This window comes from Larimichthys crocea, chromosome X (genome assembly GCF_000972845.2).
Source record: "Larimichthys crocea isolate SSNF chromosome X, L_crocea_2.0, whole genome shotgun sequence".
Lineage (NCBI taxonomy): Eukaryota > Metazoa > Chordata > Actinopteri > Sciaenidae > Larimichthys > Larimichthys crocea.
Window position 1 is genome coordinate 8,379,156 of NC_040020.1, and position 26,373 is coordinate 8,405,528.

At 43.5% G+C, this 26,373-nt stretch overlaps 3 protein-coding genes across 4 annotated transcripts in view; 1 reads left to right on the forward strand and 2 right to left on the reverse strand.

The window, feature by feature from the left end:
- Positions 1-261, reverse strand: part of rab11fip4b (RAB11 family interacting protein 4 (class II) b) — a 50,616-nt gene extending 50,355 nt beyond the window's left edge. The window contains exon 1 of the mRNA XM_027283100.1: positions 246-261. The gene's annotated coding sequence lies outside the window, so the exon portion shown is untranslated. The remainder of the gene's footprint in view (positions 1-245) is intronic.
- Positions 262-3,238: 2,977 nt separating this feature from the next.
- On the forward strand, positions 3,239-9,417 carry LOC104929851 (uncharacterized). 2 transcript variants are annotated; one of them, XM_027282384.1, is made up of 11 exons: positions 3,239-3,384; positions 3,665-3,813; positions 3,897-4,059; positions 4,545-4,934; positions 5,415-5,696; positions 5,777-5,800; positions 6,861-6,962; positions 7,079-7,109; positions 7,293-7,342; positions 7,498-7,532; positions 8,832-9,417. In XM_027282384.1, exons 1-11 carry the CDS (start codon positions 3,315-3,317, stop codon positions 8,922-8,924), a joined length of 1,389 nt encoding a protein of 462 aa, XP_027138185.1. In that variant the 5' UTR covers positions 3,239-3,314; the 3' UTR covers positions 8,925-9,417. The 2 variants fall into 2 exon arrangements, with proteins under 2 accessions (XP_027138185.1, XP_027138186.1); XM_027282385.1 differs by having other exon boundaries at positions 3,250-3,384; positions 3,669-3,813.
- A 5,977-nt stretch (positions 9,418-15,394) lies between these two features.
- Positions 15,395-26,077, reverse strand: misp3 (MISP family member 3). Its single transcript, XM_019269229.2, has 4 exons — positions 25,589-26,077; positions 18,499-20,777; positions 16,800-16,873; positions 15,395-15,692 (listed from the first exon to the last, which is right to left on the reverse strand). The coding sequence occupies exons 2-4, from the start codon at positions 20,705-20,707 to the stop codon at positions 15,606-15,608; spliced, it is 2,370 nt and encodes a 789-aa protein (XP_019124774.2). The 5' UTR covers positions 20,708-20,777; positions 25,589-26,077; the 3' UTR covers positions 15,395-15,605.
- Between the last annotated feature and the right edge of the window lie 296 nt (positions 26,078-26,373).

A 26,373-nucleotide genomic window follows, 5' to 3' on the forward strand; every position in this document is an offset into this window, starting at 1 on the left:
ACACTGAGCGCCCAGCTGCAGCAGCTGCTCGTGCTGGATGAAACCGTCCGCGTCGCCGTCACAGACGTCAAACACTTCTCTGAGTTGTCCCACGAACCTCAGCAGGTGGTCCGGAGAGGAGTCTTCATCCGACCTGCTCTGTGTGTCCACACTGAGCGCCCAGCTGCAGCAGCTGCTCGTGCTGGATGAAACCGTCCGCGTCTCCGTCACAGACGTCAAACACTTCTCTGAGTCTGCTCACGAACCTCAGCAGGTGGTCCGGAGAGGAGTCTTCATCCATCTCTGTCTCCTCCTCCTCCTCCTCCTCCTCCTCCTCCTTCTTCTTCTTCTTCTTCTTCTTCTTCTTCTTCTTCTTTCGGGATGTTTTTACCGGGACGTGACCCCTGACGGCACCATGTTGTTGTTTGGGAAACAAGCTCGGTCTGCGCGCGCGTGCACGAGGCGAGCACACACCACCACTGACGAGCGCGTGGATGCTGAGTGTGCTGCACGCGAGGAGGAGGAGGAGGAAGAAGGAGGAGGGGGAGGTGGAAGAGGAGGAGGAGGAGGAGGAGGTCCACACTCTCTCTTCACCTCCCACTCAGTTTGTCACTTTTTTTCAGCTTCACTTCAACTGTGTGTGGAGAGTAGCTTGTTGCCATAGCAACCAGTGTTTATAGTAAAAAATAAAAATTCAACATGGAACAAAGTGAAGAGTTTAATCCACACACTATAACCAAATATAAACACAAAGTGAAGAGTTTAATCCACACACTATAACCAAATATAAACACACGGCAATATTTAAAGTCCTGATGAAGGCAAAATGAATGTCTCATGTTCCTCTGTCCTCCAATGTCTGTCCAACACAAAGTGTGTTCAGTGTCTTCAGGTGTTCTTCAGTGTCTTCAGGTGTTCTTCAGTGTCTTCAGTGTCTTCAGGTGTTCTTCATGCTATTTTAGAGTTTGTCATTTCCCGATAAACCATAAAAACTTGTTGATGATGTCATCCTGCACTCGGGTACGGCGTGTACTAATTTTGGATGCCAAACCCCTTCAGCAGGCTGCTGTCTTTCCTGCTGGTTTTGTGCAGTCCCAGGTTCGGCCATGTGCACGTTAGACACTTGCTCATCGCGCTACCTGCAATGCATAACGACCAAAACTTCGTTAACAGATTCACAGAAGTTCTGCTCAAAGTTCTGCTCAAAATGACATTGTTAATGTTGAGAATTCAGTTGGTTGCAATCAGAATGCTACTAAATTCTACACACTGGACCTTTAAGGTGATTTCCATGTCTACCTTATTCTGAAAATAGAGGAAAATAGATCTTACACACTGGACCTTTAAAGTTCTGTTAAAGCCGTTATGCCTCCGGACTGACCGGTCTGCAGCGTGGATGTTGTACTGCGATCAAACTCATTTACATTTTTCACTCTTTCAATTATAGGAAAGTTTTTGTTCCAGCGTTCAGTTCGATGACAGAGGAGGTTTGTTACTCAGCATCACTAGGTCAAATGTTTTTTTAATGCAGGCCGAGAATAAAGCAGAACATCCGGATGTGACTCAGTTTCACATGTGGATGTTAGTTCACATTTCTCAGTTTTTACGGGAAGATCAGCATTTCACAGAGAGAGAGAGAGGGCTATGTTTAGTGACCTCAAATCATATCCACCTCCCCCTGCTGCATTTCTCAACACACTTTAATCTCAGTTTCAGTTTTTCATCTTATCGGAGACGTGGAGGAGGAGGTGGAGGAGGAGGTGGAGGAGCTGATGATGATTTCAATGTTAGACCTGAAGATTGTCTCCCGTCAACTCTGTATTCAATGAATGAAGCTTCGTCAGTCCCATCACTGCTGGAAAATAATAATGTTGTAAATGGGGAATTTGTATGTTTTATTTAGAAGCTGATTCACAGGCTTTTTTTTTTCAAAGAACAATAACCCATCTTTCTAAAAAAAAAGGTGCGACCAAGTCATCAACAGCCGCTGCTTTCCTTCCTATTTCTTCTTTATTTGACACGTCATTGTGTTTGTCTTACTTCTGCATGAAAGTAGCAGATGGTTCTTTAAAGTTAAATGATCGCTCTTTATATTGTAAGAGGTATTAGCACTCTTATATATATTGATGAGATTTACTGCTGCTCCATAACTGACTTCACTGTCAATAAAACATGAGCAGAGCCAGTTCTCCTTTTGGTGAATTGATCGTGAAATACGACTTTCAATCAATATAATTTAAACCCTCCGTTGTCTTTTGGGAATATTTACCATCTTCGAATAAATGAAATTTATAATATGCACTTCTCCAGGATCGAGTTCTCGTCCCTCTGCAGTGCAAACTGAACTACATCTGCTTCACAGAGATTCAAGTTTGGAATTGTTGAGACAGTTCATAAACATCTTGCTCCATCTAACAATGACCTAATTCTTGGTCACTATAATCCAGTTTCCCGTCATCTGCAGATGTGGCTGCCCCACACTTTGAGCCAAGGGTCAGGCTTTGAGTGGGCTTCAATGAACCTGAACTTGTTCTCAGGCCACTTTTGGGATGATGCAGACCGGATACACAAGTAACAGAACAATAAACCCAATAAGCTTCTGGAGGCATCCATCCAATTTCCATAACCACAAATCTCTGTCACTGTCAGGGGGGTGGCAGAGCCGATCCCAGCTGACATTAGGAGAGAGGGAGTCACCATTTAACCTGCATGGACAGAACCCGTGCAGACACGGCAGAACATGTCCAAACCAGGAACCCACGGTGTGAACCACTGCACCACCGTGCCTCGCTCATGGAGGCATTGCAAAAGAAAAGAAATAAATGAAGATTTGTCAACATAACATCATATTTCTTTAATAATCTTCTACAAACTATTTTGAATGGAAACAAACTCATAGCTTCACAGCATCTCCCACCCAGCTCAGTCTGTAGGGGCTTGGCTCGAGAACCGGTTCAAGTCCAGTATGGACCAAAGTATGGAAGATGGTTTCTGGAGCCAGTTCACCTCCTGGGCACTGCCGAGGTTCCCCCCAAAACAACAAAACCTGAATGTTGTTTTTGAGGATATCTATCACACATTAATGTCACTGAATTATTCTTATATGTGAGTTCAGTGAGAGCAGGCCTGCCTGCTTCTATTCATTCTCATCACACCCGGAAAATCAAGCAGTGGCCAAAAAAGGAAGTGTGTTTACAGGTTTGACTTCCCCTCATCGTTCTGTTCAAGAGGATGTCATACGTCTTAAGAAAACAGAGAGAGAAAGAGAGAGAGAGAGAGAGAGGAGAAGCTTTGCTCTCTCACTTTGTTCATTCAGTCTTCTTCTCGTGTCAAAGATGCAGGTTGTCAGTGTCGGACAGTTGCTTTGGATATACACTCTGCTGTTCACTTCTCTACAGCTTTGGGGTGAGTATCAGAGAGTCTGAGTATCATTTCTTTTTATTGGATTTCTTATCTGTCTTTTTGGCATGAATAAGAAGTGAGAAAATGTCAGGAAACACAAAGAAGTCTGTGTGCTGTCGTAAAGGTACGAGAAATGTCTCAATATCAAGTTTCATTAAGTTTTCTCGTCAGCTGCAATCGTCGCCACATGGAGCAATCACAGCGGTGTTTAATCCTTCTGTTGCACAGCTCCAAAGATTTATGAAACTCTGCCTACCCTTTTCTCTCTTTCTTTCTCGTCTAGGAAGACTATCAGCTTCCACTTCCTCTCCCAATCTTCCAGCCCCTATGCTTGACATCTATTCCAGGTCAAAGGACTCAGTAGCCCTGGTCTGCCGGGTCCCAGAGGGCCACCTTGGGGTTCACTTCATGTTGTACCGACAAACAGAAAAGGTAATTTTTGTTTCTTTCTGAGGTGTTTTCATCAACCAGTGTGCTTCTGTGGTTTTTATTCTTCTCTCCTCTTCTTATCTGAGGTGGACTCTCTGGAGGTGCAGGCCGGCGCTCAGCAGGTCCACTTCACTGTGAGTTTACGGGAAGCAGATCCAGCCCAACAAAACCTCTTCTGCTGTTTGTACAAGATTCAGGACGGACGTTACAGCGCGTTCAGTCCCTACCTGCAGCTGGACGCCCAAAAAGGTTATTTCACACACTCTATGATTAAAAAAGAAAAGGGGAGGGGACGTATGGTCTAGACTGTATCTTCACTTCTTATTAATAATGAAACAAGACAGTGTGTAGAGTTCAGATCTGCTCAATCTGGTCCTGATTCGACATGTGGTGGAACATAATAAACACTCCCATCCGCTCGCCTGCAACCGCCTCAACACACTGCAGCAGCCTGCAGGTGCTCTCTGTGGTCTCTTATTGTCCTCTGCTCTGTGGGTGTGTGTGTAGTGGTAGTCACATCCTGCTCTTCATATAGAAACCACACACACACACACACCTACACACACAGCACACACAGTAACCATCACACACAACAGCACTGACGGTTAAAGAGGGAAGCTTGGGTAGCAAATGTGGCAAACCGAGCTTGTTCGCACACTCGTAGGTTAAATGACATATTTTAAAGGTCACAGAAATATTGAGTTATTGTTTCCTTTTCCTCTCCCTTCCTCTAGATGCTACCCCGACTCGTCCCACACCCTCTGTCCCTCCTCCGGTTCTGTCCGTGCAGCCGTCCTCTGGAATGGTCAAACGTGGGGACACGTTATCCTTCAGCTGCTCGGTCCCCGTCCCTCTGGTCCAGCCTCAGTCCCAGTCGAGCTCTAACAAGAAACCGGTGACCTTCCTTTTGCTGAGAACTGCTGAGGGAACAGGGGTGACGTCCGTTATCCCACAAGCACAGGCCGGTATCCAGGTGTCCAACTCTGAACCCCAGCCGGGAGTCTTCACCGTGGGGCCGGTGAGCGGAGGAGAGCAGGGCGAGTACACCTGCCTGTACCAGATCAACAGAAGGAGGACGCTGGTTAACTCATCTGTCAGCAACATGGTTCAGGTCACCGTCACAGGTGAGGATGCTCTACAGAACTCATTACTAAAAGTTCACGTTTAGAGACCTGCAGCATCACACTGAGCTGGATTTATTTCAATCTATGAAGCCAGTTTTCTTTTCTTATTCAAATCTTACAGTTATTTTATTGTTCTGGGATGTTATTTATGTTTAGGAATAAAACATTTTAATCATTATTATCATGCAGGTTAAAAATTATTCCAGTTATCTGGATTTATTTGGTAAAATTAGCAATGGAAGTGAATGATAAAAAGTATTTGTGAACAGTGCTTCATTATGTATTATTATGAGCTGATATTTTAACATACTTTAATTGCTCAAATTATCCATTAAATATTCAATTTACTATCACAAAGGCAAAGCAAAGACAAAGAAAACCAGTAAATATTTAAATTTAGGAAACTTAAATGAGTGATTTCATAAAGTTTTTTGCTTGAGATGTCTTCAGTGTGTTTCCTCTGGTCTTGTCCGCTGTCAGACGCGTTGCCGTTGCCCACCCTGGTCCTCCAGCAGCAGTCAGACGTCTGGCATTTGCTCTGCACGGGGTCTCCTGCGTACCCCGGCGCCGTGTTCTCCCTCTACCAGGCTGATAACAAACTCCCCGTCGCCACCCATCATGCTACCTTGATACAGCATCAGGTCACCTTCCCGGTACCCGTCCAGAACGCTCCACTGGTTTTGTACCAGTGCCAGTACAGCGTTCACCTGGGGAGGAAATGGAGCCACTCTGAGCGCAGCCTCCCATTGGCTGTAACCAAAGGTAGAAATGTAACATTGTGAGTGTTTGAGTGTGTACAGTATGTGGTGTGTGTTATTAATAGTGAATGTCTTGTCTTTCAGGAAGTCCCCCTCCGCCTTCACCAGGTAAAGAAGTGACACGTCATTATTAATATGGATGCTGAGTCACTAACTACTCCCACAAATGTTGTCCTACAAAAATAAAAATACATCACTAGATTCAGCTCATTTAAGACATTCCTGCTTGTATTTTACTCATTTCTACCTTTAATATTTTTCAAATTATTCATCTTTTTCCACACATAAATTTATAATAGGTGAGGGGAGAGAGAAAAATCTGTGGAAAAAAAATTGGAAACGGCTCTCATGGCCACAAATTTCACTCTATATCATTTTTAACAGAGATGTAGGACAATTTGTGGGTGCTGAGGCTGTCAGACTATATATAAATATATGTTTTTGGCTGTGTGACCACTGGAGCATCAGCAACACCCACCAATGGCCCCACATTCACTTCCATGTTAAAAGTTTCTTTCCATCAAACTAATGGTCACATCTCTTAACTTTAGCCACATACAGTACATGTAAACATTCGGGAGAACTGGTGGACTGCGGCTGACCCTGGTTGCCTGGCAACCTCAAGCCTGCAACTCACAAGCTTGAGGGTGGTTTACACAATATCCTACTATTTTATTTAATATTCTACTATTTCACACAATATTCTACTATTTTATTTAATATTCTACTATTTTATTTAATATTCTACTATTTTATTTAATATTCTACTAATTCACACAATATTCTACTATTTTATTTAATATTCTACTATTTCACACAATATTCTACTATTTTATTTAATATTCTACTATTTCACACAATATTCTACTATTTTATTTAATATTCTACTAATTCACACAATATTCTACTATTTCATACAATATTCTACTATTTCATACAATATTCTACTATTTCATACAATATTCTACTATTTTCAGCTCATTTCACATTTTTCGCACCAGGCTGCAGAAGGCCTCCACACAGTTTTCTAATTTCACGTGAAATTGTTTCTGATGTGAATTTTAAGTGTCAGGAAGTGAAATATGACTCATATATGACTCATTTACTAACAATGCTTTTTGTGTGTGTGTGTGTGTGTGTGTGTGTGTGTGTGTGTGTGTGTGTGCAGTTGTGTCTGCCGTGGACTGGCCTCTTGTACTGGGCTCTTTATCTGCGGCGGTATTGTTCTTCTGCTCAGTGACACTCGTGGCTGTGGTGGCACACAGGAAAGGTATTATTTCACACATGAATAATCTCTGCTCAGATTCTCGCTGTTCTGATTGTCTTCCTTTTTCGAAAAGTCTCATTTCCTCTTTTTTTTTCTCTTTCCACATGTTTTTTTTATAGTAAAAGCAGCAGCTGAGGAAAAGAAGAAAAGGTATTCACTGTTTTAGTCTGTTTGTTCTCTGAATGGTTTCATAAATGAGCAACATTTAAAGGCAGTGTGGACTGATCTGAGGTTATCGAGTTGATTGCTGCATAAACCGTGAACATAAAATGCAGGATTGCTTTGCAGCGGTGATGTTGTTGTGTGAACTGCTGCTGTGTTGAAATGTTTCAGACAGGAAGCACAGTTCTGGACTAAAGTTCACGCAAAGGATCATATCGTTGGTGAGTTTATGATCATATTTATTGCTGCTTAATCGGCCATTCATTCAGTTTTTTAATTTCTAATTTCTTGGAGGTGATTTTAATAGTTCTGCAGTGTGCTGGATGAAGTGCAGAGATGTACTGATGCACAGCACTTTGCTTGATTTGTTTTGCAGACCTCACACTCAGGAGAAGGAGCTTTACCTCTCAGGTAAATATTAATCAATACCTGAATCTATGATTGATGACACTTCTTTTCCCCTTTGAACTATTGTACTTTGTACTATTACAACACGTTGAGTTAAAACTGGATTTTCTTTTCTGTTATTTGTTAACAGACACCAAACACCAAAACTAACCACGTTAGTTAGTCGGTCTCTTAAAACTTCATGACTTCTCCGGTCCATCTCAAAGCCCATCGTGTCGGGAAGACACAAGTCTTTAAAATATTTCACACATATTTGGTTTCATGATAAATTTGTGGCTGAAGGCCGCTGACGTGCAGTTTGCTGACATTCAGCTCTCCTTCTCGTCGTCTTTGGTATTTCTGGTATTTCTGTGGTCTCCATGTTTCTCCTGTAGATTTCCTCTGGCAAACAAATGTAAACTTCCCTGATCCCGCTGCTGTAAACAAACACACACACACACACACACACATCACATACTGTAAACCCGCATATATTCCTTTGATCCACCTCTCATTAGTTGTAATCACTTTCATTAATTAGCGTGATGAAGAGCTCTCATTAGACTCTCACGGTCCTCCTCCTTCTCCTCCTCCTCTTCTTCATCGAGGACAGAGCGCTGTCATCACCAGCTGGTGTAAAGACGAAGCAGATATCATGAATCGATGTGAAGCATCTTCCTCAAATCATCTGCCAGCTGTAGCTGCTGTTAGCTCATGTTAACTCAGTTTGTTAGCCGGGCTGCCTGGACTGTAAACTCAGAACATCGGAGGGGTGTTAGAGTTTGACCACAGGAGGTTTGGACCACCGGGGAGGAGAAGAGGAGGAGATCTTCTAATATTAGCTGCTGCTGCAAAGTTGTCGACTCGCTAGTTGTTTTATCAAAAGTAATGTAATCAGAACAAATACTCGAGTACAGCTGGACATAGTTACCACAGTGGAGTTACACTCTGAAGCTGGAGGCAGTGTAGGTGCTCTCTGGAGTCTGGAAGCTGGTGGTGGCAGAGTAAAGCCTGAAAATACAGACTGACAGAAGCAGCATCAACATAAATAAACATGATTAGTCTGTTACGCTGAAGTCAGAGACTGGGCATAACCTGGCAGGTCTGTGTGTGACAGAAGAAGTAACAGAAATACCACAGATTCAGCCACAGAGGTGAAAAGGACGAAAGTAACTTCCTCATTTAACAGCGGTGTGAACAGGAAACATGATGTGAAGATCCTGATCAGCTTGTATCTGTGTGTGTGTGTGTGTGTGTGTGTGTGTGTGTGTGTGTGTGTGTGTGTGTGTGTGTGTATGTGTGTGTGTTTGTGTTTGTGTGCAGGAATGGGCCAGTGTGGACACGACGACAGAGACTCCTCTGTGGAACTCGCTGTCCACGTCAACGTTCACGACCCCGACCCGTCCGATCCATTAGCAGTGTTTGTTTTCTCTCTCTCTCTCTCTCTCTCTCTCTCTCTCTCTCTCTCTCTCTCTCTCTCTTCCTCTCTTTGTGTTTATACTTTATGTGAGTTTATCAGTGCAGCATCGGTTGGTGGGGGGGTTACACACAGCGGGACAGGAAGGGCTATTTTTTCAGTTCCTATTTCATGTGTAGCAGTAAAATTGTACAATTTGACAGGATACGATGTTTGTTTGATCTGAGCCAGTGAACCTAAATACAGATTTTATTATTATTATTATAAAGTTTGCACGTGTTTTGTATATAGAAGTTTCTATTCTTGACCTGGGAAGTGTTTTTAGGAGCCGCTCTGGAGCTTCCTCAGTTTGAGATTAAGGTTGAACTGTTTTTAAAGTATTTCATAGCACTGTCTGCAGATTTGAAGCACGTTCCAGCACCGTCAGCATTTTGTAAAAACAAAGTCTGTCCACTTTTTATTTGATAAAATAATAATAAAGCTGTTTATGTAGCACTTATTGTATGAGAACCAGACAGTACAATGTGCTTTACAAGGAAATAAACACACGGTCACCGACAAAACATGAGAATCTATGTTACAGATTTGATTTATATAATGTCAAATCATCAGCACTCCGTATAGAGCAGGTCTAGACTGTACAGAGACCCAACAGTTCCCACCATGAGCAAACACTTGGTGACAGTGGCAAAGAAAAACTTCCTTAAGAGGCAGAAACCTCGAGCAGAAGTCAACAGAGTCATCTTATTTTTGACGCAGAAACCTCGAGCAGAAGTCAACAGAGTCATCTTATTTTTGACGCGTGTCCATGAACCGAACTCGATCCTCTGCAGTCACGAGGAGAGATGAAGGTGATCTTGAAGGATGATTTATTTGGAAGTTAACAACTTATAATGTTACAAAAAATCCACATCATAAACTGGTCCACTACCAACTCGATGCAGTCCTTAATGTGAAAAAAGACGACAACGACAGCGACGGTCAAAAAGTTCAGAGAGTGATTATAGAAGCTACTAACCAAACATTTTTTCTGCGCCCATGCGCACTAAGACTTGTATGATGGCATTAACAAATAGAGCTTACAATAATCATGATAATTCTAATAGAAATATCACTAATAATAGTAAAAAATAATAATTAGTAACATGTCACATGCACAGACAAATGATCCTAATCAAATATAAAGTATTCAGATATAAAATGGTTTTAAAGGCATGTTGGTTTTACAAATCAGGCAGGAGTTAAACTTCAGGTGGAGACCTGACTGAGGACTTCAGACTGTGTGCAGGTTGATGAGGGCAGAGTAATTAAGAGACATGATCAGGAGCCAGGACTTAATGATGCATCTGACAAATTTAACAGACCCGTACGACGCAGTGTGGAGTGACTGTGAGGGGAAAGACACTCTGTGCAACCATCCTGCTGCAGTGTGGCTAAATATTCTGCAGAGGGCGCCGTTTAGATGTTTAAAAACACACACACCTACACACTGCTGCACACACACACACACACATACTGTTTGTTTGGTGGAACAATGTGACTGTGACGTGCACGAGGCCGAGCAATCCTGGTGAATCCACGGCAATGCAACAACCACTGGTGAGTGCTGCGGCTGATCACATGATCATGGAGCAACCCCGAGGACATCTTTGTCTCCCTGCATTGTAAGTGAATGTGCTGAGACTTCAGTCCTGTGAAAGTAAAGAAGGTAAAAGGACTCAGGAGGGAGATACACACCTCCCACCTGTTTATGTGGCTTTTATGGGGAACCATAACTCAGCAGAGAAAGGCTGTCACTGTACTTCAGGAAGACAACTCGGTATTATCACTGAGTTTTATTGCATTTTACTGTCCTCTGCAGACGTGCACGCAGGGAATATATTTATTCATTTCTCTTCCACACACACACACACACACACACACACACACACACACACACACACACACACACACACACATTCACCTGTGAGTCATAGTTTACTCTTGCTGTGTGGTCACATGCACTGTGACGATATTCAGCTGTACATGATGACATGTGTTTGAATAAGAGTTCAACACGCAGCCTCACCCTGTGTGTGTGAGTGTGTGTGTGTGTGTGTGTGTGTGTGTGTGTGTGTGTGTAACAATGAATAATGAGTCAGGTCTGTGTTAAATGAAGCTTGTGCAGTAATTGTCCCTCGAATGCCACCCTGCAATGTATTAGCTAAAGGAGTGTGTGCAGGACATGAAGGTGTGTGTGTGTGTGTGTGTGTGTGTGTGTGTGTGTGTGTGTGTGTCATGCACACCCTGAACGTTTTGTCAGTCACTTTGGGTTCATTGTTTAATTTAACCTGATGCAATGCACGTTATTAATTTAGTAAGTCAGAACTAAGATTGCATCTTTAATAGATAGTGACACAGAGATCTGTTTCTCTGTGATATGAATCAGACATTATTAAAATAATTCACTTTTTTTATGCAAATATAAAGCGCAGGTTGTTTTTTTTTGCAGCCTCACCGCCACCTGAACCGGCTGTGTACGGCAAAACACTCAGACAACAACACAAAACAAAGCCTGCGTTAAAGTCACCCGGCTGGTTTTTAGACGCACACACACATTTATCAGGAGTTTCACGAGGTCAGTCAGTCACATTGGATGATACACAATATTAAATATGAGTCACACTCTCATTCACACTAAATATGTAATATGTAATGTGTTCTTTTCCCTTTTCCTTCTGTAATCTCAAACTAAATGAAACTAAATGAAACAAACTAAATTAACGTTTCATACTGTATATGTTATTCATTTTATTTATTATATGTTCCACTGGGTGGAGGTTCTCTAGTTATTGCCTTTTTACTTTCTGCCATGAGAACTTTTAAAAAATATCTGTCCCTGTTATAATGATCAAGTAGAATGAAAGACGAGTAACCCAAAAACACTGTGATATAGTCAGTCATTGATTATCCACATTGTCTCCAGCATTGGACCTGAAGTCCAGTTTGTTTTGGGGTTATAAAACCCCTCACACAGTTCTTACAGCAAAAGTCAAGACGACATCTGGGTGTGGATTATGAGAGTGCATTCCTCTGGGGAGATTTCGGTATCCAGCTCTCTCTCCCTGTTTTTGTTTTAGATAAACTCCCGAGCTGAACAACATTAATTAAGAAAACAAAAAAACTGTTCCGTCGTAGCACCTGGGCATGACGCATGATGATCCCGTCAGAAAAGGAACAGGAGAGAGAAATGTGACGGGCGGGGTGAGAGGCTCTCTGGTAATGTCAGACGTGGCACGGTGAAGGTGTGGTCCTAAACTCGCTGATAGCTTCAATAATAAGTGACAGTATGAAACCAGGTTAAAGGAAGTATCTGGATATAATCAGTGACAGTCTGTGCCAGGCTGCGTGACTGAGGCATTTTCTTTATCGTGAGTTCATCTGTCTTCAATATGAGTAACACCACACCTGACAGAATAAAAGGTAAGGATGGAGATCTGTGTCCGCCCCTCCTCTCTACACTGCATGAGACTTTCCTGTCGTGGGTTTCTGCTGATCCTCTGTGACTCAGCTCTGTGATGTTATTCCTCCTTCTTCCCTCGATCATCAAAGCAGTGCAACATCCGCGTTGTGCATTATGATGTGCAAAAGGTCCATGTGATGAAACAAAGAAAAGAACTCACACACACACACATACTGTATGTAACACACACTGACTGAGACTGGAGGCCTGTCATGACCTGCGTAGACAGACGTGAAATTATCTGATTGGCACGTACATAAGAGTATATTTTCCACAGCCGTATGATGTATATGTACTGTGGAAGTATTCCAGAATAAATGATGAAAAAACATTCACTTGGGTTCATTTGAGCTTTTATTTCCAAGGAATACAATAAAGAGTTACTGATATTTCTCGATGAAGTAAAAGTATCATAAAATGGCAGTACTTGAGTATGTAGGAGTACTTTAAAATCATACATAATTACAGTGCCCGCGTGAATCTAAAACACACACACACACACATCTCCGTCACTTCCTCTCATACGAGGCATTATAAGAGCAGCTGCTAATCCTCCGAATGCCAAACTGTCTCGCACAATGCCGCTCGGATGACTTTGTGCCTGCAGGACTTTGGAAGACTGTGATAATGAAATATCATGGAAATGAGTCCGGAGACGAGCAGGTGATGTATAGATAGACGGACAGACAGGTGTGCAGGCTTTTGTAATGGTCAGCACATCTGAGGAAGATTACATATCAAAGAGGGACAGATAACCTGGAAGGCACAGCTCGCCTGACCTGCTTTGACAAAACCAAAACTAAACTGACTTTTACAACTCGTGTCCTCGGTGCCAAGCCTTGATGTCGAAGTTTGCTAGATTTAATTCTCAAATATGTTGAGAGACCATACATCACTGGCTGCGACGCCAAGGCCTGGCAATGTGGCAACATGAGGGAAGTTGCCTCGTGAGGAATTGAAGCTTATTAATAATTTTGAGCACTTAAGTTGCTGCAGCAGCTCTGCCATAATAATGTAAGCCGGCAATGTCACTGGGCTGCGTCCAGTCAGAATGAGGTGATGAATTATTCACAGGAGATTGGGAGGTCACTAAAGCGTGGTCTGCTGATCTCACCTGCACACACACACACACACACACACACACACACACACACACACTGGGGCATTTATGCTGCTTAATTCTGGCACAGAGTATCTTTCAAAGCTGTATCCATGGTGACATATTTCTCTTTGACCACCGATGCATCCGGATAAAGGCAGAACATAAAGCAGATAATTAATCAGAGCGTTCATGTTGTGGCATAAAAACACAGTGTCTGTGTTAACGGGTCAGACTCTCATGGAGACTCACGTGGCTCCTGCCGTGCTTCATGAGTTAGTCGAATAAAACTGAATTTATCACAGAATTATAATTAATGTCTGTTTGAGTCAGATCCAAAAGAAAAGAATAAATAAAGGAGGCAAATCTTAATTGTGTTTATCAAGTTTCATCTTAAAATATAATACTAACTGAATCATTTGAAACGCGTTCACCGACAGAGCAGCTATAATTTAAGATCCAGGTGTGCATCGTGTCACATTATTCAGCTACAGCAGGTGATTCATTAATTTATTGCACTAGAATCCAACTTCAGTCGTGATGCATGAAAATAACAGAAGAAGCAGCGATTCACGTGTTTTTGTGATTTAGTGATAAATACATACAGCTGTACTCGAGTATTTCTTCTGATTACATTACTTCTGATCAAACAGCCAATCATCATCCAGGTCCCCAGCAGCAGCTGATATCACTGCCTAGTCCAGCAGCAGTCAGCCCAGCTCGGCGTCTGTCTTTCAGCCTTTTATTTCACCAAGCTCTCACCAACCACTAAAAGTCAGTCCCACATTTACTCTTGTCCGGCGGCTTCTTGCTCGCTCACTCTCTCCTTTTCTCTTCATAGCTTCCTCCGTCAGCGTCCTCTTCACTCTCTTCTCCTCTGCCATCATGTCCATAGAAGCTGCTGAGCCCAGCTCCAGTTCTGGCATGACACTGGCTCTGCTTCCCGTCAACATTCCCTCATGCCTCAGGCCTGTAAACCTCTTCTTCTCCCCGTTGGTCCAAAACTTCTGTGGTACAAACACTAACACTCTGAGCTCACAGTGCAGGCAGCACGACTAACAAACTGAGCTAACAGCAGCTAACAGCAGCTACAGTTCACAGCACTTTAGCTGATCGTCCATCAGGAAACTCTGTGAATCTCAGAGAGCTGAGGTGGAAAGTTGCTGTAAGGCGTTACACAGTGTGAGAACAGACGTCAGTGTAGCATCAGCATTATTTAAAATCATTATTATTATTATTTCATGGTACAAAAGTTGGTTTTAAGAGTTGGACAGATGTAGACTGAGTTACCAGTTTATTAGGAACAATTCAGCACACTGTGAAGCTGCTCATTTGTTACAGCTGTAGTGTAGAGGTGTTTATAACTCTCTGTCCCTTCATATATGTAAATGAAGTCCATATTAGACACCGGTTCTATGATAATACGGTCGATTACGACCTGACCGCAAAGTTCAATCAGCAACTCTCTCTGACACAATAAAACCCGAGCAGCCTGACCTCTGCTGAGGTATTTATGGCTTTATTGCCTGGGATTATATTAAATTATACAGGTGTGATAAACTAGTAACTCAGTGTGAGACTGTGGCTGACACAGCTGTTTCTTCATCAGGTTCTGTTGATACAAATAAAAACGTTTTTATTCCAAAGGTCCGATATCAAAGAAGTTCATTAAGGTTTCTCCATAAATCTGCATCTTTCTCTCTCCAGTCGTTTTTACATTCATTAGTCTCAGAGTCTTCCAGCACCAGAAACAGGCCAAGTGCTTATCCACTAATAGGTGTCCCTCCTCCTCCTCCTCCTCGTCCTCCTCGTCCTCCTCCTCCTCCTCCTCCTCCTCCTCGTCCTCCTCTGCAGAGGAACAAAGTGTTTTTCAGACAACTCCTTTTCCTTGCTCCCAATCCTCCTGACCCCCTTTGTAGCCTCAATCGCTGACCTCTTTCTTGCTTCACATTCTCTCGTTCCTCCTCTTCCTTTACACTGCTCTCCTTTTCATTTGACAATCTGCCTTAAAAAACCCCTACAGGCCTCGTTCAGCCTTCCTCGCCTCCTCCTCCACGTCCTCGCTCTGTCATCGTCTCCTCAGTCGTCTTCCTCATGGTGTCCGTTGATCAGGCCTGACTCCCAGCGTAGCACCAGCGGGTTTTTCTGTCGGGGTGTCCGGGGACTCTGGTGAAAAAGAAGAAGAAGAGGTGATCGTGAGGTAAAAAGAGCGAGGGAGTCCGAAAGTTTAGATGGAAAGAAAAGAGAGAATAAAAGAGTGGAAACATCAGATGTGTGGGAGCAGGAGGAGCAGGAGGAGGAGGAGGAGGAGGAGACCAATACGCCAACACGGGAAAAAAAGAGAAGATAAAAAAGGAAATATTTCCTCTGGAGGACTTCTGTCTTTGGATGAGCATCATTAGTCGTGTTAGTCAGAGGGAGGTTAATGCGACTGTGATCCGGGGCCATGTTCACTTCGACTCAGTCAAACAACTGAGGCCAATTTTCCTCCTGCAATCCTTCTGTTTATTCCCGAGCTGTAATCAGGATCCAGGTCTGTGCAGAGAGCAGAGAGCACTAATGCTACCATCAAACTCAGCTGCTGCAGCTAAGACCCGGCACATCAACGCCAAACTGAATTAAAGCTGAAGCTGCTCGACTCTGATCAGAGACAGCGCCGTTTCAAAGAGATGCAAGGCAGGTAACGGAAATCACAGAGATTTACGATTGACTTTCCACTTTGCTCTGCTATCGACTGCACCAGCCCGCTGCACAGACGCTCCCTCCTCTCTTGTCTCAGGGGATGTTTGCCTTCTTCCCTTATCTGCACAGATAAGCTCCTTACTGTGTGTTCAGTGTGTTATCAGATGTTTGTGGCCCATATTTGGTGCAAAAGAGATGCTAACATCCTCCCCCAAGAGCCTCCCTCTGCATCGGAGCCTTTACAATCCAGCACTGTTTTAAACATGCGTTCATATTCATGCTGCTCAGAGACTAATTGAACGCCCTGAAGCGACGTTGCAGTTCATATGTGAACTCTCTTTATGTCAGTGGAACCTGATATTGTCTTAGCTGCATTCAGGGACACTTGGGAAGGTGATTTGCCTACATTTTCCTGAGCTGTGCTCAGCGTTTGTTGGTTTCTTCATTTATGGAGCAAAGAAAACACAAAATAAATGTCGCTGAGAGGCCTGCTGATGTTCCACATGGTCAAATTCAGCAAGCAGGGGTATAAAAGAAATTGTAACATCTTTACAACTTTATTGCAGTAGGCGTCTGGCTCCGCTGACTCACCTCTGGCTGGTTAATCTTCCCCTCCTCAGCCTGGGCCGGGGGCCACATGCCTAACTTGCCAACCGACTGTCGTACTACGAGAGAGAGAGAGAGAGAGAGAAGAAAATCAAGAGTGGCTGAGGGCAGGGTGAGCAAGAACAAGGCAGTAATGAGGCAAAGATGTTCCTGTGATTGTGTTTGTGCCTCCACACTGTGAGCAATAAAGCCTGCTCGAATCGAATAAGAGAGAACATGGTGAGGCAGCCGAGGAGGCGGAGAGAGAGCAACGCAGTCTGAACATGCACGCCGCGAAACAGAAAGGAAACTCAGGCACGGGTAATGAGGGGCTATAAAAGAAAAGGTTATGTTACTGATTGTGCATGAAACAATATGTGATTGTTCATCACTGAGTCACGGGTCATTGTCGTGGCACACCCCGGTCAGTTTGTCACTCAGCTGTGACACTTTCATTTCATTCATACAACAAAAAAACATGCTGGCAACCGCTGCTGCCAACGAAACACAAACAGCACTCGATCATTCAAAAGAACTTTTCACTGAACAGACTGACTCCATTATACAAAGGCTGATGATGTTTGAAGCAATTCAAAGTTCAGTTTGCTCAACTTCCTTTTATTAACTATTTCTATTTCAGGTCATATGTACATTTAGTTTTTTATTGTAGCACTGCATCACATCATCTAGTTTTTTCTACTGTCTCTATTTAAAATAAGACTTTAATAACACAGAGGCTGTCAGACTGATGAAGTCAATTTATTTATTATTACTATTTATTCTAGAAGTTTTTAATGGTTATTAATTTTAGACTATTGTGTGTATGTCGCTGGAGTACTCGTTTCGTTTCATGCATGTATATGACAATAAAAAAAACCCTGAAGCCTTGAATTAAATGTATTTATCCGCTCAGTGGGGAACTTATTTTCTTTCTTCACCCACATTTTACCCTCACAGGTCTGAAATACCTCAGCAGTGCCCAGGATGTGAACTGCCACCTCTTCAGCTACCAGTCCACAATCCGTACTGCAGTCCGTGCTGGATTTGAACCGGCAACCTTTTGTTCCCAAGCCAAGAGTCTTTTAGCTTTTATACACCTTTCAGCTCTGTATTTAAACTCTAGTTTATTCATTACTTCCCTACACATTTGGATATTTGAATCTACTTATAATATAAATTATAAAATAACAAACCCTGTAATCACTTAAGTCGTACGATTGCAGCCAAGAGGCAGCACAGTGTTCTAGTTTGCTTTTGTCGTTGTTCGTCTCCACACTGACTCCAGATCAGCACACAAACTAAAAAAACAAGTTGCATGCACTTTCTGAACGCTGCATTTAAACTGCGTTCGAAAATTGGACTCTTCCATCGCGCTCCTTTTCTTGCTGACACAATAAAGTGTCGAGCTATGACTCATCTCCACTTTTGCAATTAACCTGACAGACTGGACGCTTTATTCATCGTGGAGTTGGAGAATCTTGTTTTCTCGTGGTCGGATAACGGTGGTTTCTCGATTGCTGTTTGAGGTTTTTCCACTGACCATGAGAAAAAATAAATGAATGTGCTCGCTGGGCTGTTTCAGGGAGTTTTCATCATCTCACCACAGACAGAAAAATCACACACACACACACAAGCGACCAAACACACAAACACATTGTCTGTGGGCACAACAGGAAGAATCAGTTATACGCTGCGCTGCACTCACCTGCTGGAGGTCCGGTTATTCTCCTGTATGACGAGCCAGGTGAGTCAGGAACAGCGAGTCCATTCATTGAAGGAGAAGACGTGGGACTCTTTCCTTTGACGTTGGCTTGTCCCCGTCCTCCTCCTCTCCCCATGCCCCCGTACAGACTCATCCTCTGCTTCTTGAGCTCCCTCTCCCTCTCTTCGGCCTCCCGGATCTCCTGCTCCACTTTAACTACGTTGGTTGAAGGGCGCAGCTTGAAAAAGGGGTTCTGCTTGGGTCTCACCTCTGCCTCTTCCTCCTCCTCCCTCTCCTGCTCTCTCCCTTCAATCCAACCATGCCCTCCTGTCCTGGGTGATGAAATGTTAGGGCCTCCAGAGTCCACTACAGTGACGGGCTCTGCCTCTGGTTCTGGGCGGTGGAGCTTCGTTCCCGGGACACTCAGATTATTCTCTATGATCATGATCTGACAGCCGTTCGTCTCTGAGAAGTCTCGAGGGTTTTGTGTGGGAGTCTTCCCCTCATATGAGCCTCCTAAGATGGACACCGGTGATGAGATGTCCTCCTGGTTCTCTATGGTTGACATGGCACCGGCAGAAGACCAGGACGTGAGCTTACTCCTGGGTGACAAAGGCAATGTTGAGTCATCGGGTTTCTGAAAAGCCTCAAAAAGCTCTTTCTTCTCTTTGAGTAGCCGTACGGAGCCTTTGTCATAGAAACCTGGAATCTTCCCAAGCCTGACCAGATCCTGCTCCCGCTGGATCTCCTCGTAGATCTCATGCTGCATTTTCTTGCCTGCAAGCTGCCTGTCTTTGCCCTGACTCAGCCTCTCAGGTACAGACTGGTTGAGGACACTCTTCCTCAGAGGGATCTCTACATACTCTGGTGATTTGGGTGGATTTGGAAGACCCCTGGCTCTTCTCAGGCTGTGTTCCCGCTCTACAGCCCGTCGGATTTCCCTCTCAATGGGAGTCTCTTTGGGTCCAGAGCCTGTGGAGATGGTGGTGTTAGCCTCCAACGTGCTGCATGGGGAGAAGTCTGCTGAAACTCCGCTGTCACTCTGGTTGTCATCACACGAGTCCCCCTCCATCCTGCTGTCTTCAGAAGACACTGATCTGTCTTCTTCTGTCTCCAGTGGAAGGATTTGGACAGTTTCTGAGTATTCCCCTCCGTGCTGCTGCCCAGCCGCCTTGTTCCTCTTCAGTCCACCCTCTCTCTGCCCTCCCTCTCCACCTGTTTGCTGGCTTTCTTCCTGCGTCCTTCCCCCCGCCCTGCTCTGCCTCTCTCTCACAGCTAAAACACAACCACAGCCTTGAGAAGCTGCCCCGCCCTGATTGGACGGCTCCATGGCAACGGTCGACACAGGTGGAGAGTGCTGGCCGAGCACCTGTTGTGCAGCTTCCTGCTTTGCTCCCTCGGGGTCAAATTCACATTGGCTCTGGGTCAACAGCTCCTTCTGCTGTCTGGATGAGGGAACTGCAGGCGAATGGAGAGGCTCGCAACACTGCTGCTGAGAAGACATGACATCAGTGCTCACTTCCTCTTCTTCCTCACTTTCATCAGCAAAAGGAGGCGAGCTCAGAGTGTACACGTCATCTGAGCTGTCAGAGGGAGAAGGATGGGTTGGATTGAATCCAGCAGCTGCAGCTGGTGAGGCGTTCAGCGGTGTAACGTCCTCCTCTGTCGTCGTATTATCTCCCGTCATCTCCTCTCTGTGGATTGGCTCGGTGAGCTCTTGACGGTTGCGTCCGTCAGGGGACGTGAGGCCTTCTGAGATGACCTCGGCGTCACTGATCCACTCCAGGCAGCAGAAGCCGCCTTTCTCTGAAAATTCTTCCGTTGATGAAGCGCTGAAGGGAGGTGGAGAGCTGTCGTAGAGATCGACAGATTCTTCTCGAGTCTTTAACGCTGCAAGTTGGGCAACTTGTTCTAGTTCTGTCACCGTCTCTCGTGTCTCCCTCGGGGCGCTAAGATTAATCCTCGTTGATTCCTGATCTTCTAATTTGGCTGCGTCAGCTCTGTGGCTTCTTCCTGAGGGTGTTTGTTGGTTCTCTGCCAGAGTTTCAGGCTCCTGGACGTCCACGTCCTCCTCGGGTTCTGCTCTGGGAGCCCTTTTTGAGTCGCAGCTGATGATTGCATCCACTTCACCTCGTGCCCGGCGCTCATTGACCCGCCCGTCTGATGAGTTGACAGGACCTGGTTCCTGCCAGGCTGCAGGTTTTGTTGCCATGGAGACGGGTCTGCTGATGTAAAAACCGGTCAGGATGTTCGGCCTCCAGCCAAACAGTCAGTCAGTCAGTCTGGGTGAGAGCGGAGAGGGGAACAACAGAGTAATTAACAGATCAACAACAGTTTTACGTGTGGTTATTCCAGCGCAGATGAAATGACTTGCTGTAATATGAATCACCACACCGTGTTTACTGTGACATTTACTGTGCAATCAGTTTGAAATGCTAACTACTGTTTTCTGCATGCATCATCCGACATGTGCTGCAGCCTGACAGCTCACAGAAAAGAACTGAAGCTGAACACAAACAATCATTTCTGTGTCTGGTTCAGACGACTGGCAGTTCTGGTTCTGGATGCAGACCAGTATGCCGAGGGCGCACATACTACTACTGCTCATAGGTGTGAATGTTGTTTGTCTTTATGTAACGTAACCATGATGAGGATAAGCAGCTATGGAAAATGGAGGGATGTGTTTGAGTTATAATTATAGTCGTCCACAGTGATCCGGGTTCTGCTCGAGGTTTCTGCCTCTTGAAGGAAGTTTTTCCTCACCACTGTCACCGAGTGTTGCTCATGGTGGGAACTGTTGGGTCTCTGTAAATAATATTATAAAGAGCACGGTGTAGACCTGCTCTGTATGCAAAGAGTCAGATAACTTGTGTTATGATTTGGAGCTATAGAAATAATTTGAATCGAAAAGCTTACGACACTGTCTGATGTTTATTCTTTGAGTTTGTGTATTCATCATTCAAAGAATCGTGTGGTGAAAGATTAGAGCAGCACAAATAGATGTGTATTTGTGTCCTCTCTCTGTGTGTGTGTGTGTGTGTGTGTGTGTGTGTGTGTGTGTTTGTGTGCCTCTGTTATTGTACGGCATGCTCGTGCTTGGCTTTGGCTGTGAGGTAGTAGCCTCTCTACTGTGCAGCGTATAAAGTTTTCTGCTGAACACATCTTTCTTTAATCAGCTTACAGGCTGGAGAATGGCTCAGTACCACACACACACACACACACACACACACACACACACACACACACACACTCTGAAATAACAATAGGGATTGTCCGCAGGGTATGCTGGCTAAAGGGGAGTGCAGCCCCTCTAATATCTCTTTCTAATACACATTCTGTCTCTGTTTGCTATTTCAAACTTGCCGTGTATCAACTGCCTTCTCTTACACACACACACACACACACACACACACACACACACACACACACACACCCTTCCACACTGATTCTTGCCAAGCCACTGTGGCTGGACTCCAGCGCTGTGATCATTAAGGGGAATATAGATCACAGCAGTCTGATTAATTAGGACAGATGGACAGATACGATGGATGGATAGTTACAGAACATTTCCCTCCTTCGTGTGGAGATAATAAGGACTGACAGCATGACACGGCACAACGAACACTGTAACAATAATGATGGCAGAGCACGTACGCACTGGAAGATAATGGTTCTTTAAAGGTTCTACAAAGAGCCTCTTTATCCTGGACCTGGTTCTTGGCAAACTGTGTGTGGTTCTTTGAACTACTAAAGGTTTTTTGCTGGTGGGTAATGGCACGAAATGATGGTTGCAAATAATTATTTTCTCAATTAATTACAAAATATTTTGGTCCATAAGAACAAAACTTCCCATCACGGTTTCACAAATGAAATATGAAAAAACAGGAAGTCCAGAACCGATGATGTCTGATGGAACAGACAGAAATGCAACAAATTCCTGATTGATAGAAACTTAAAATGACTTAAATCACTTCAAAAATATCAGACTCGCCGTAACAGACGGTAAAATACGGCAGCAGAAGCTGATTTATTACTTTAATATGAGGTCGTTTAACGTTGACTGTGAAGATGTTGATCATGAACGGAACCAGAGCTAATTTAGTACAAATCTGCTCCTAATGATCTGCACTCATCCCACTCATTTAACCTCCACTTACTATTCTGCTGTCACAGGCTGATATTGAGACAAACATCTTGTCTTAGTATCTCAGTTTATTTTCAGTTTCATTATTTTAATTTAATTAATTTCCTAAAAAAAAATCTTTCAGAGACGTACACGTACCTTCACCGTTCTCCCAGCCAAACCTACTATACACAACGTCAACAGACTAGATCACTGTACCTTCCTCCTGACGGGCCTCCAGCCTGCACAGTGAAACCTTCAGATGATCCAGAACGTGGCGGCCCGCCTGCTCTACAACCAACCCAAAAGGTCACATGTTTAATGTGGGCTGCTCATCGAGCTCCTCTGTCGACCTGTAGCAGCTCGCATTAAACTACAAAGCAGTCTCTGGTTCTTTAACATCCTCATACAGACATATGTTACCTCCTCTTGGCTCTGCCACCTGTACACTCAGGACAATCCAAACTTTTCTGTCTATTGTTCCCCGTTGTGGAACGTCCTACCAGTTCCTACAGATCAGGGGCGTCCCTCTCTACCTTCACAAAAACCTCCAGCTCTTCAGAGAGGACCTCCTCTACAACACTACCAACAGCTGGATATGACACATCTGTCCTTTTTATCTGTCCTGCACTAACCCTTTCTTATCGCCCTGTGCCCTGTTTGCTTCCCTTCTCTGTAAGTCTCTTTGGATAAACGCGACAGCTAAATGACTGAATGTAAATGTAGCATTGAAACCGTTTCTAAAAGGTTCTTTGTGGATCGTTTTGGTTCCAGTTGACGCCTTCATGTTTATCGTATTCAGGCAATAAGGCACAACAGCGTGGACTAATGTGGGAGAATTAGGACGAGGACGGTGAGTCAGAGCTGACAGACACTGTTTACCATCAACAATGGAGCCATCCAGCAGCATGTGTGCTTCACCTGTGACTGAGATGATATGAACACTGTAAAACATATTTACATATTTCTAGATCAAACAGCTTTTTATTCTAATTCAAGATGCGAGGACTGGAAATATAAAAAGCACAAAAAAAAAACTGGCATGAAGTCTCTTTCTATGAGCCGGTTACAGACGTTCATCTCCTGACTGTAGTTTGGATTAATCTCTTCTTGAAGAATCATAAATGAACAAACAGCTCGTTAACGTGGACTCACTTCATTCAGTGCCCGTTATGAAACGAACCCTGTCTGCTGTCCGACTGGCTCACACACACACACACACACACACACACACACACACACACACACACACACACACACACACACAGCCAGAGAAGACTTTGACCAGTGTGTATTCAGGTAAACTACATCTGGCTCTGTTGTACAATTAACCACATGTTGACTCACTCACAGAAACATCTGCTGCCAAATGACTTCATCTGTCTGACTGTGAGGATAGAAATTATAGTCTGGCTTGCAAAGGAACACTTCAGAACACCACTGTCCCTCTCTGACACTAACATACGCTGGTTGATGCTGATTTAAACTCTTCCTGGATATTCACCATGCTGTTTCAGTCATCTATCAACACTATCATGCTGTGATCAGACTGCAGGCCTGACTAAATGCTCTGCTGTGTTTCCAGTCACGACTGAAATTTGTCACATTTATCTGTTCGATGTTCTCGCTTGCTTCTCCTCCTCTCACCTACAAGTCATTGTAAATAAGAATTTGTTCTTAATGTCTCACGTCGGTGGCATAACATGTCACTCATTGACAGTTGACTCATTGACTGAGTGTTGACTCAATCTGAAGTCTGAATGTGAAGCAGAGCGTGAATACTCCAGGTCTTTGTCTCAGTGTGATCTTTGCTTACAAAGTCAAGTCACTTAATAATCCTGCAGCACGGCAGCATGAAAACAATCCTCTCATTTACATTCAGTGTAAACATAATGTTGTTTTTTCTGTTCTCCACATGTTGGAAGTTTGTGGACTAACATCAAGTCAAGTCAACTTTATTGTCAGCGCTGCCATATGTGCAGGACATACAGATATCAAACAGCAGTAAACATGAAATATAAAATATAAAAATATACAAGTTTAAAGACATCTAAGAAAAATATGGAAACTATAAAAAGATATAAACAGTATAAAAATGGCAAATATAGAAAGATATTCACAGTGTAGTTCCAAATGTTTTTGAATGTAAACCTGTAAATATCATGAAAAACGCGTCCACAGATGATTCATACAATTAAATATATTATATATAATATTAAATATTTTATTTAAAGCTCAATCAAGCAATTTGAATCTAAGTTACAAAGCCAAGATCTTTTAGAAAGAAGAATTGCTACAAACTATACAAAATATTACATGAAGAGAGGGACTGTATAAATATCTAATTATGGTCAACCTGTCATATGAAAGGATCCGAATAACTTTGTTTTTTTTACATTTCAGTTGTTATTTCTCTTCCTGTTTGTGAGGTTACACTGTTAACAAAAGAAAAACTAACTAAAGACATCATGTATCCAACATGACATGCTGTTTTATCAGATTCCACACGATGCTCAGATAAAACAAGAATTTAACGAGAGCTTCTTCTCCAGCTCTGTCTCTCGCTGGGTAAAGTAAAGGTTGCAAGAGATTGCGGATTAAAAACTGTGTTACATAACAGACTTATGTTTTGCTCATTATCTACAAAGGGGGCTCACTTTATCAAAAGAACAAGCGAGATGGTGATCATCATTAAAAATACATCGACAGGCCTTTACATGAACCTGCACCTTCATTCTTTTTTTTAGGGGGGGGGTCTGTGGTTTAAGATCTGACGGCACTTGACAAAAATGCAGATGAATTTAAATAAATGCAACTTCATCTCTAATTAGCACGAGTTCTGTTTCAATGTATGCAGACACAAAGCAGCACCGGGGACAGCTGCTCTCTGCAGACTTGTTTCTGTTGTAGTGACTATTCAGGAAGTTCAACAAAAGCAAAGAACAGTGGAACAGTTACAGCTGCACATACCTGTTAACAAAATGCTTTGAGATTCTCTCCAAAAGGCATTTTTCAGAACACACACTTGTCTTGTTTCAGGTCACTGATCTCTCTGCTCGCAGCTCTTGCAGCCTCCTGCCTGGATCTCCTCCCCCCGTGCACACTAACACCCTCTGTGCACGCCCACATTTGCACGCCAGTAAACATCCACCGACACATGCGCTCCAGGCTTTCCCTCCTATTGTTGTGGATTTGAAAATCTATAGTAGTAATCCAATTAGTGAGCAACACACGCATGTGAGCGAGTGAAGAATGCAGCAGAGGGATAAGTGGGTTATTATATCGCTGCACGCTTTAATCTTGTCCTCTTATATCTGGGCAACGATGTGACTTTATTATTAAAATGACAGAAATCTATGAGCTCACTGAGCTAGTTTCCAAAAAAGAAACAAAATGTGACGACGTGAAAACACTGAAACTTCAAAGACGACTGAGAAATCTGATTGTTTCTGTAAAATGATGTGAACATTTTGAACTGAAAGGAGTTGGACCGGGTCGTGTTTCCCGCTCTGCTCATCAGCTCTTAACAATACTCAGTGATCAGTCAACAGAGTCGTAAAACGCAGACAGTTTATTCAAGTAACACATTTGTCTCAAAGAGCTTCACAGTCAGAGTCACGATATTCAGATATATAATATAAGGAATGTGAGACAGATAACAGACCAACATTGAATCAACAAAAAATAATCATTCAGTGTCAGAGTTTTGTTATCTGGCCTTGAATATGCAACCTCAACAAAAACGATGATTCTGA

Coding starts and splice junctions, on each gene's coding strand:
- LOC104929851 (XM_027282384.1), top strand. CDS start 3,315: ATGCAGGTTGTCAGTGTCGGACAGTTGCTTTGGATATACACTCTGCTG. Junction 4,060..4,544: donor GCAGCTGGACGCCCAAAAAG/GTTATTTCACAC, acceptor CCCTTCCTCTAG/ATGCTACCCCGACTCGTCCC. Junction 6,963..7,078: donor TGTGGTGGCACACAGGAAAG/GTATTATTTCAC, acceptor TTTTTTTTATAG/TAAAAGCAGCAGCTGAGGAA.
- misp3 (XM_019269229.2), bottom strand. CDS start 20,707: ATGGCAACAAAACCTGCAGCCTGGCAGGAACCAGGTCCTGTCAACTCA. Junction 16,874..18,498: donor AATAACCGGACCTCCAGCAG/GTGAGTGCAGCG, acceptor TCTCTCTCGTAG/TACGACAGTCGGTTGGCAAG. Junction 15,693..16,799: donor GGAAGATTAACCAGCCAGAG/GTGAGTCAGCGG, acceptor CTTTTTCACCAG/AGTCCCCGGACACCCCGACA.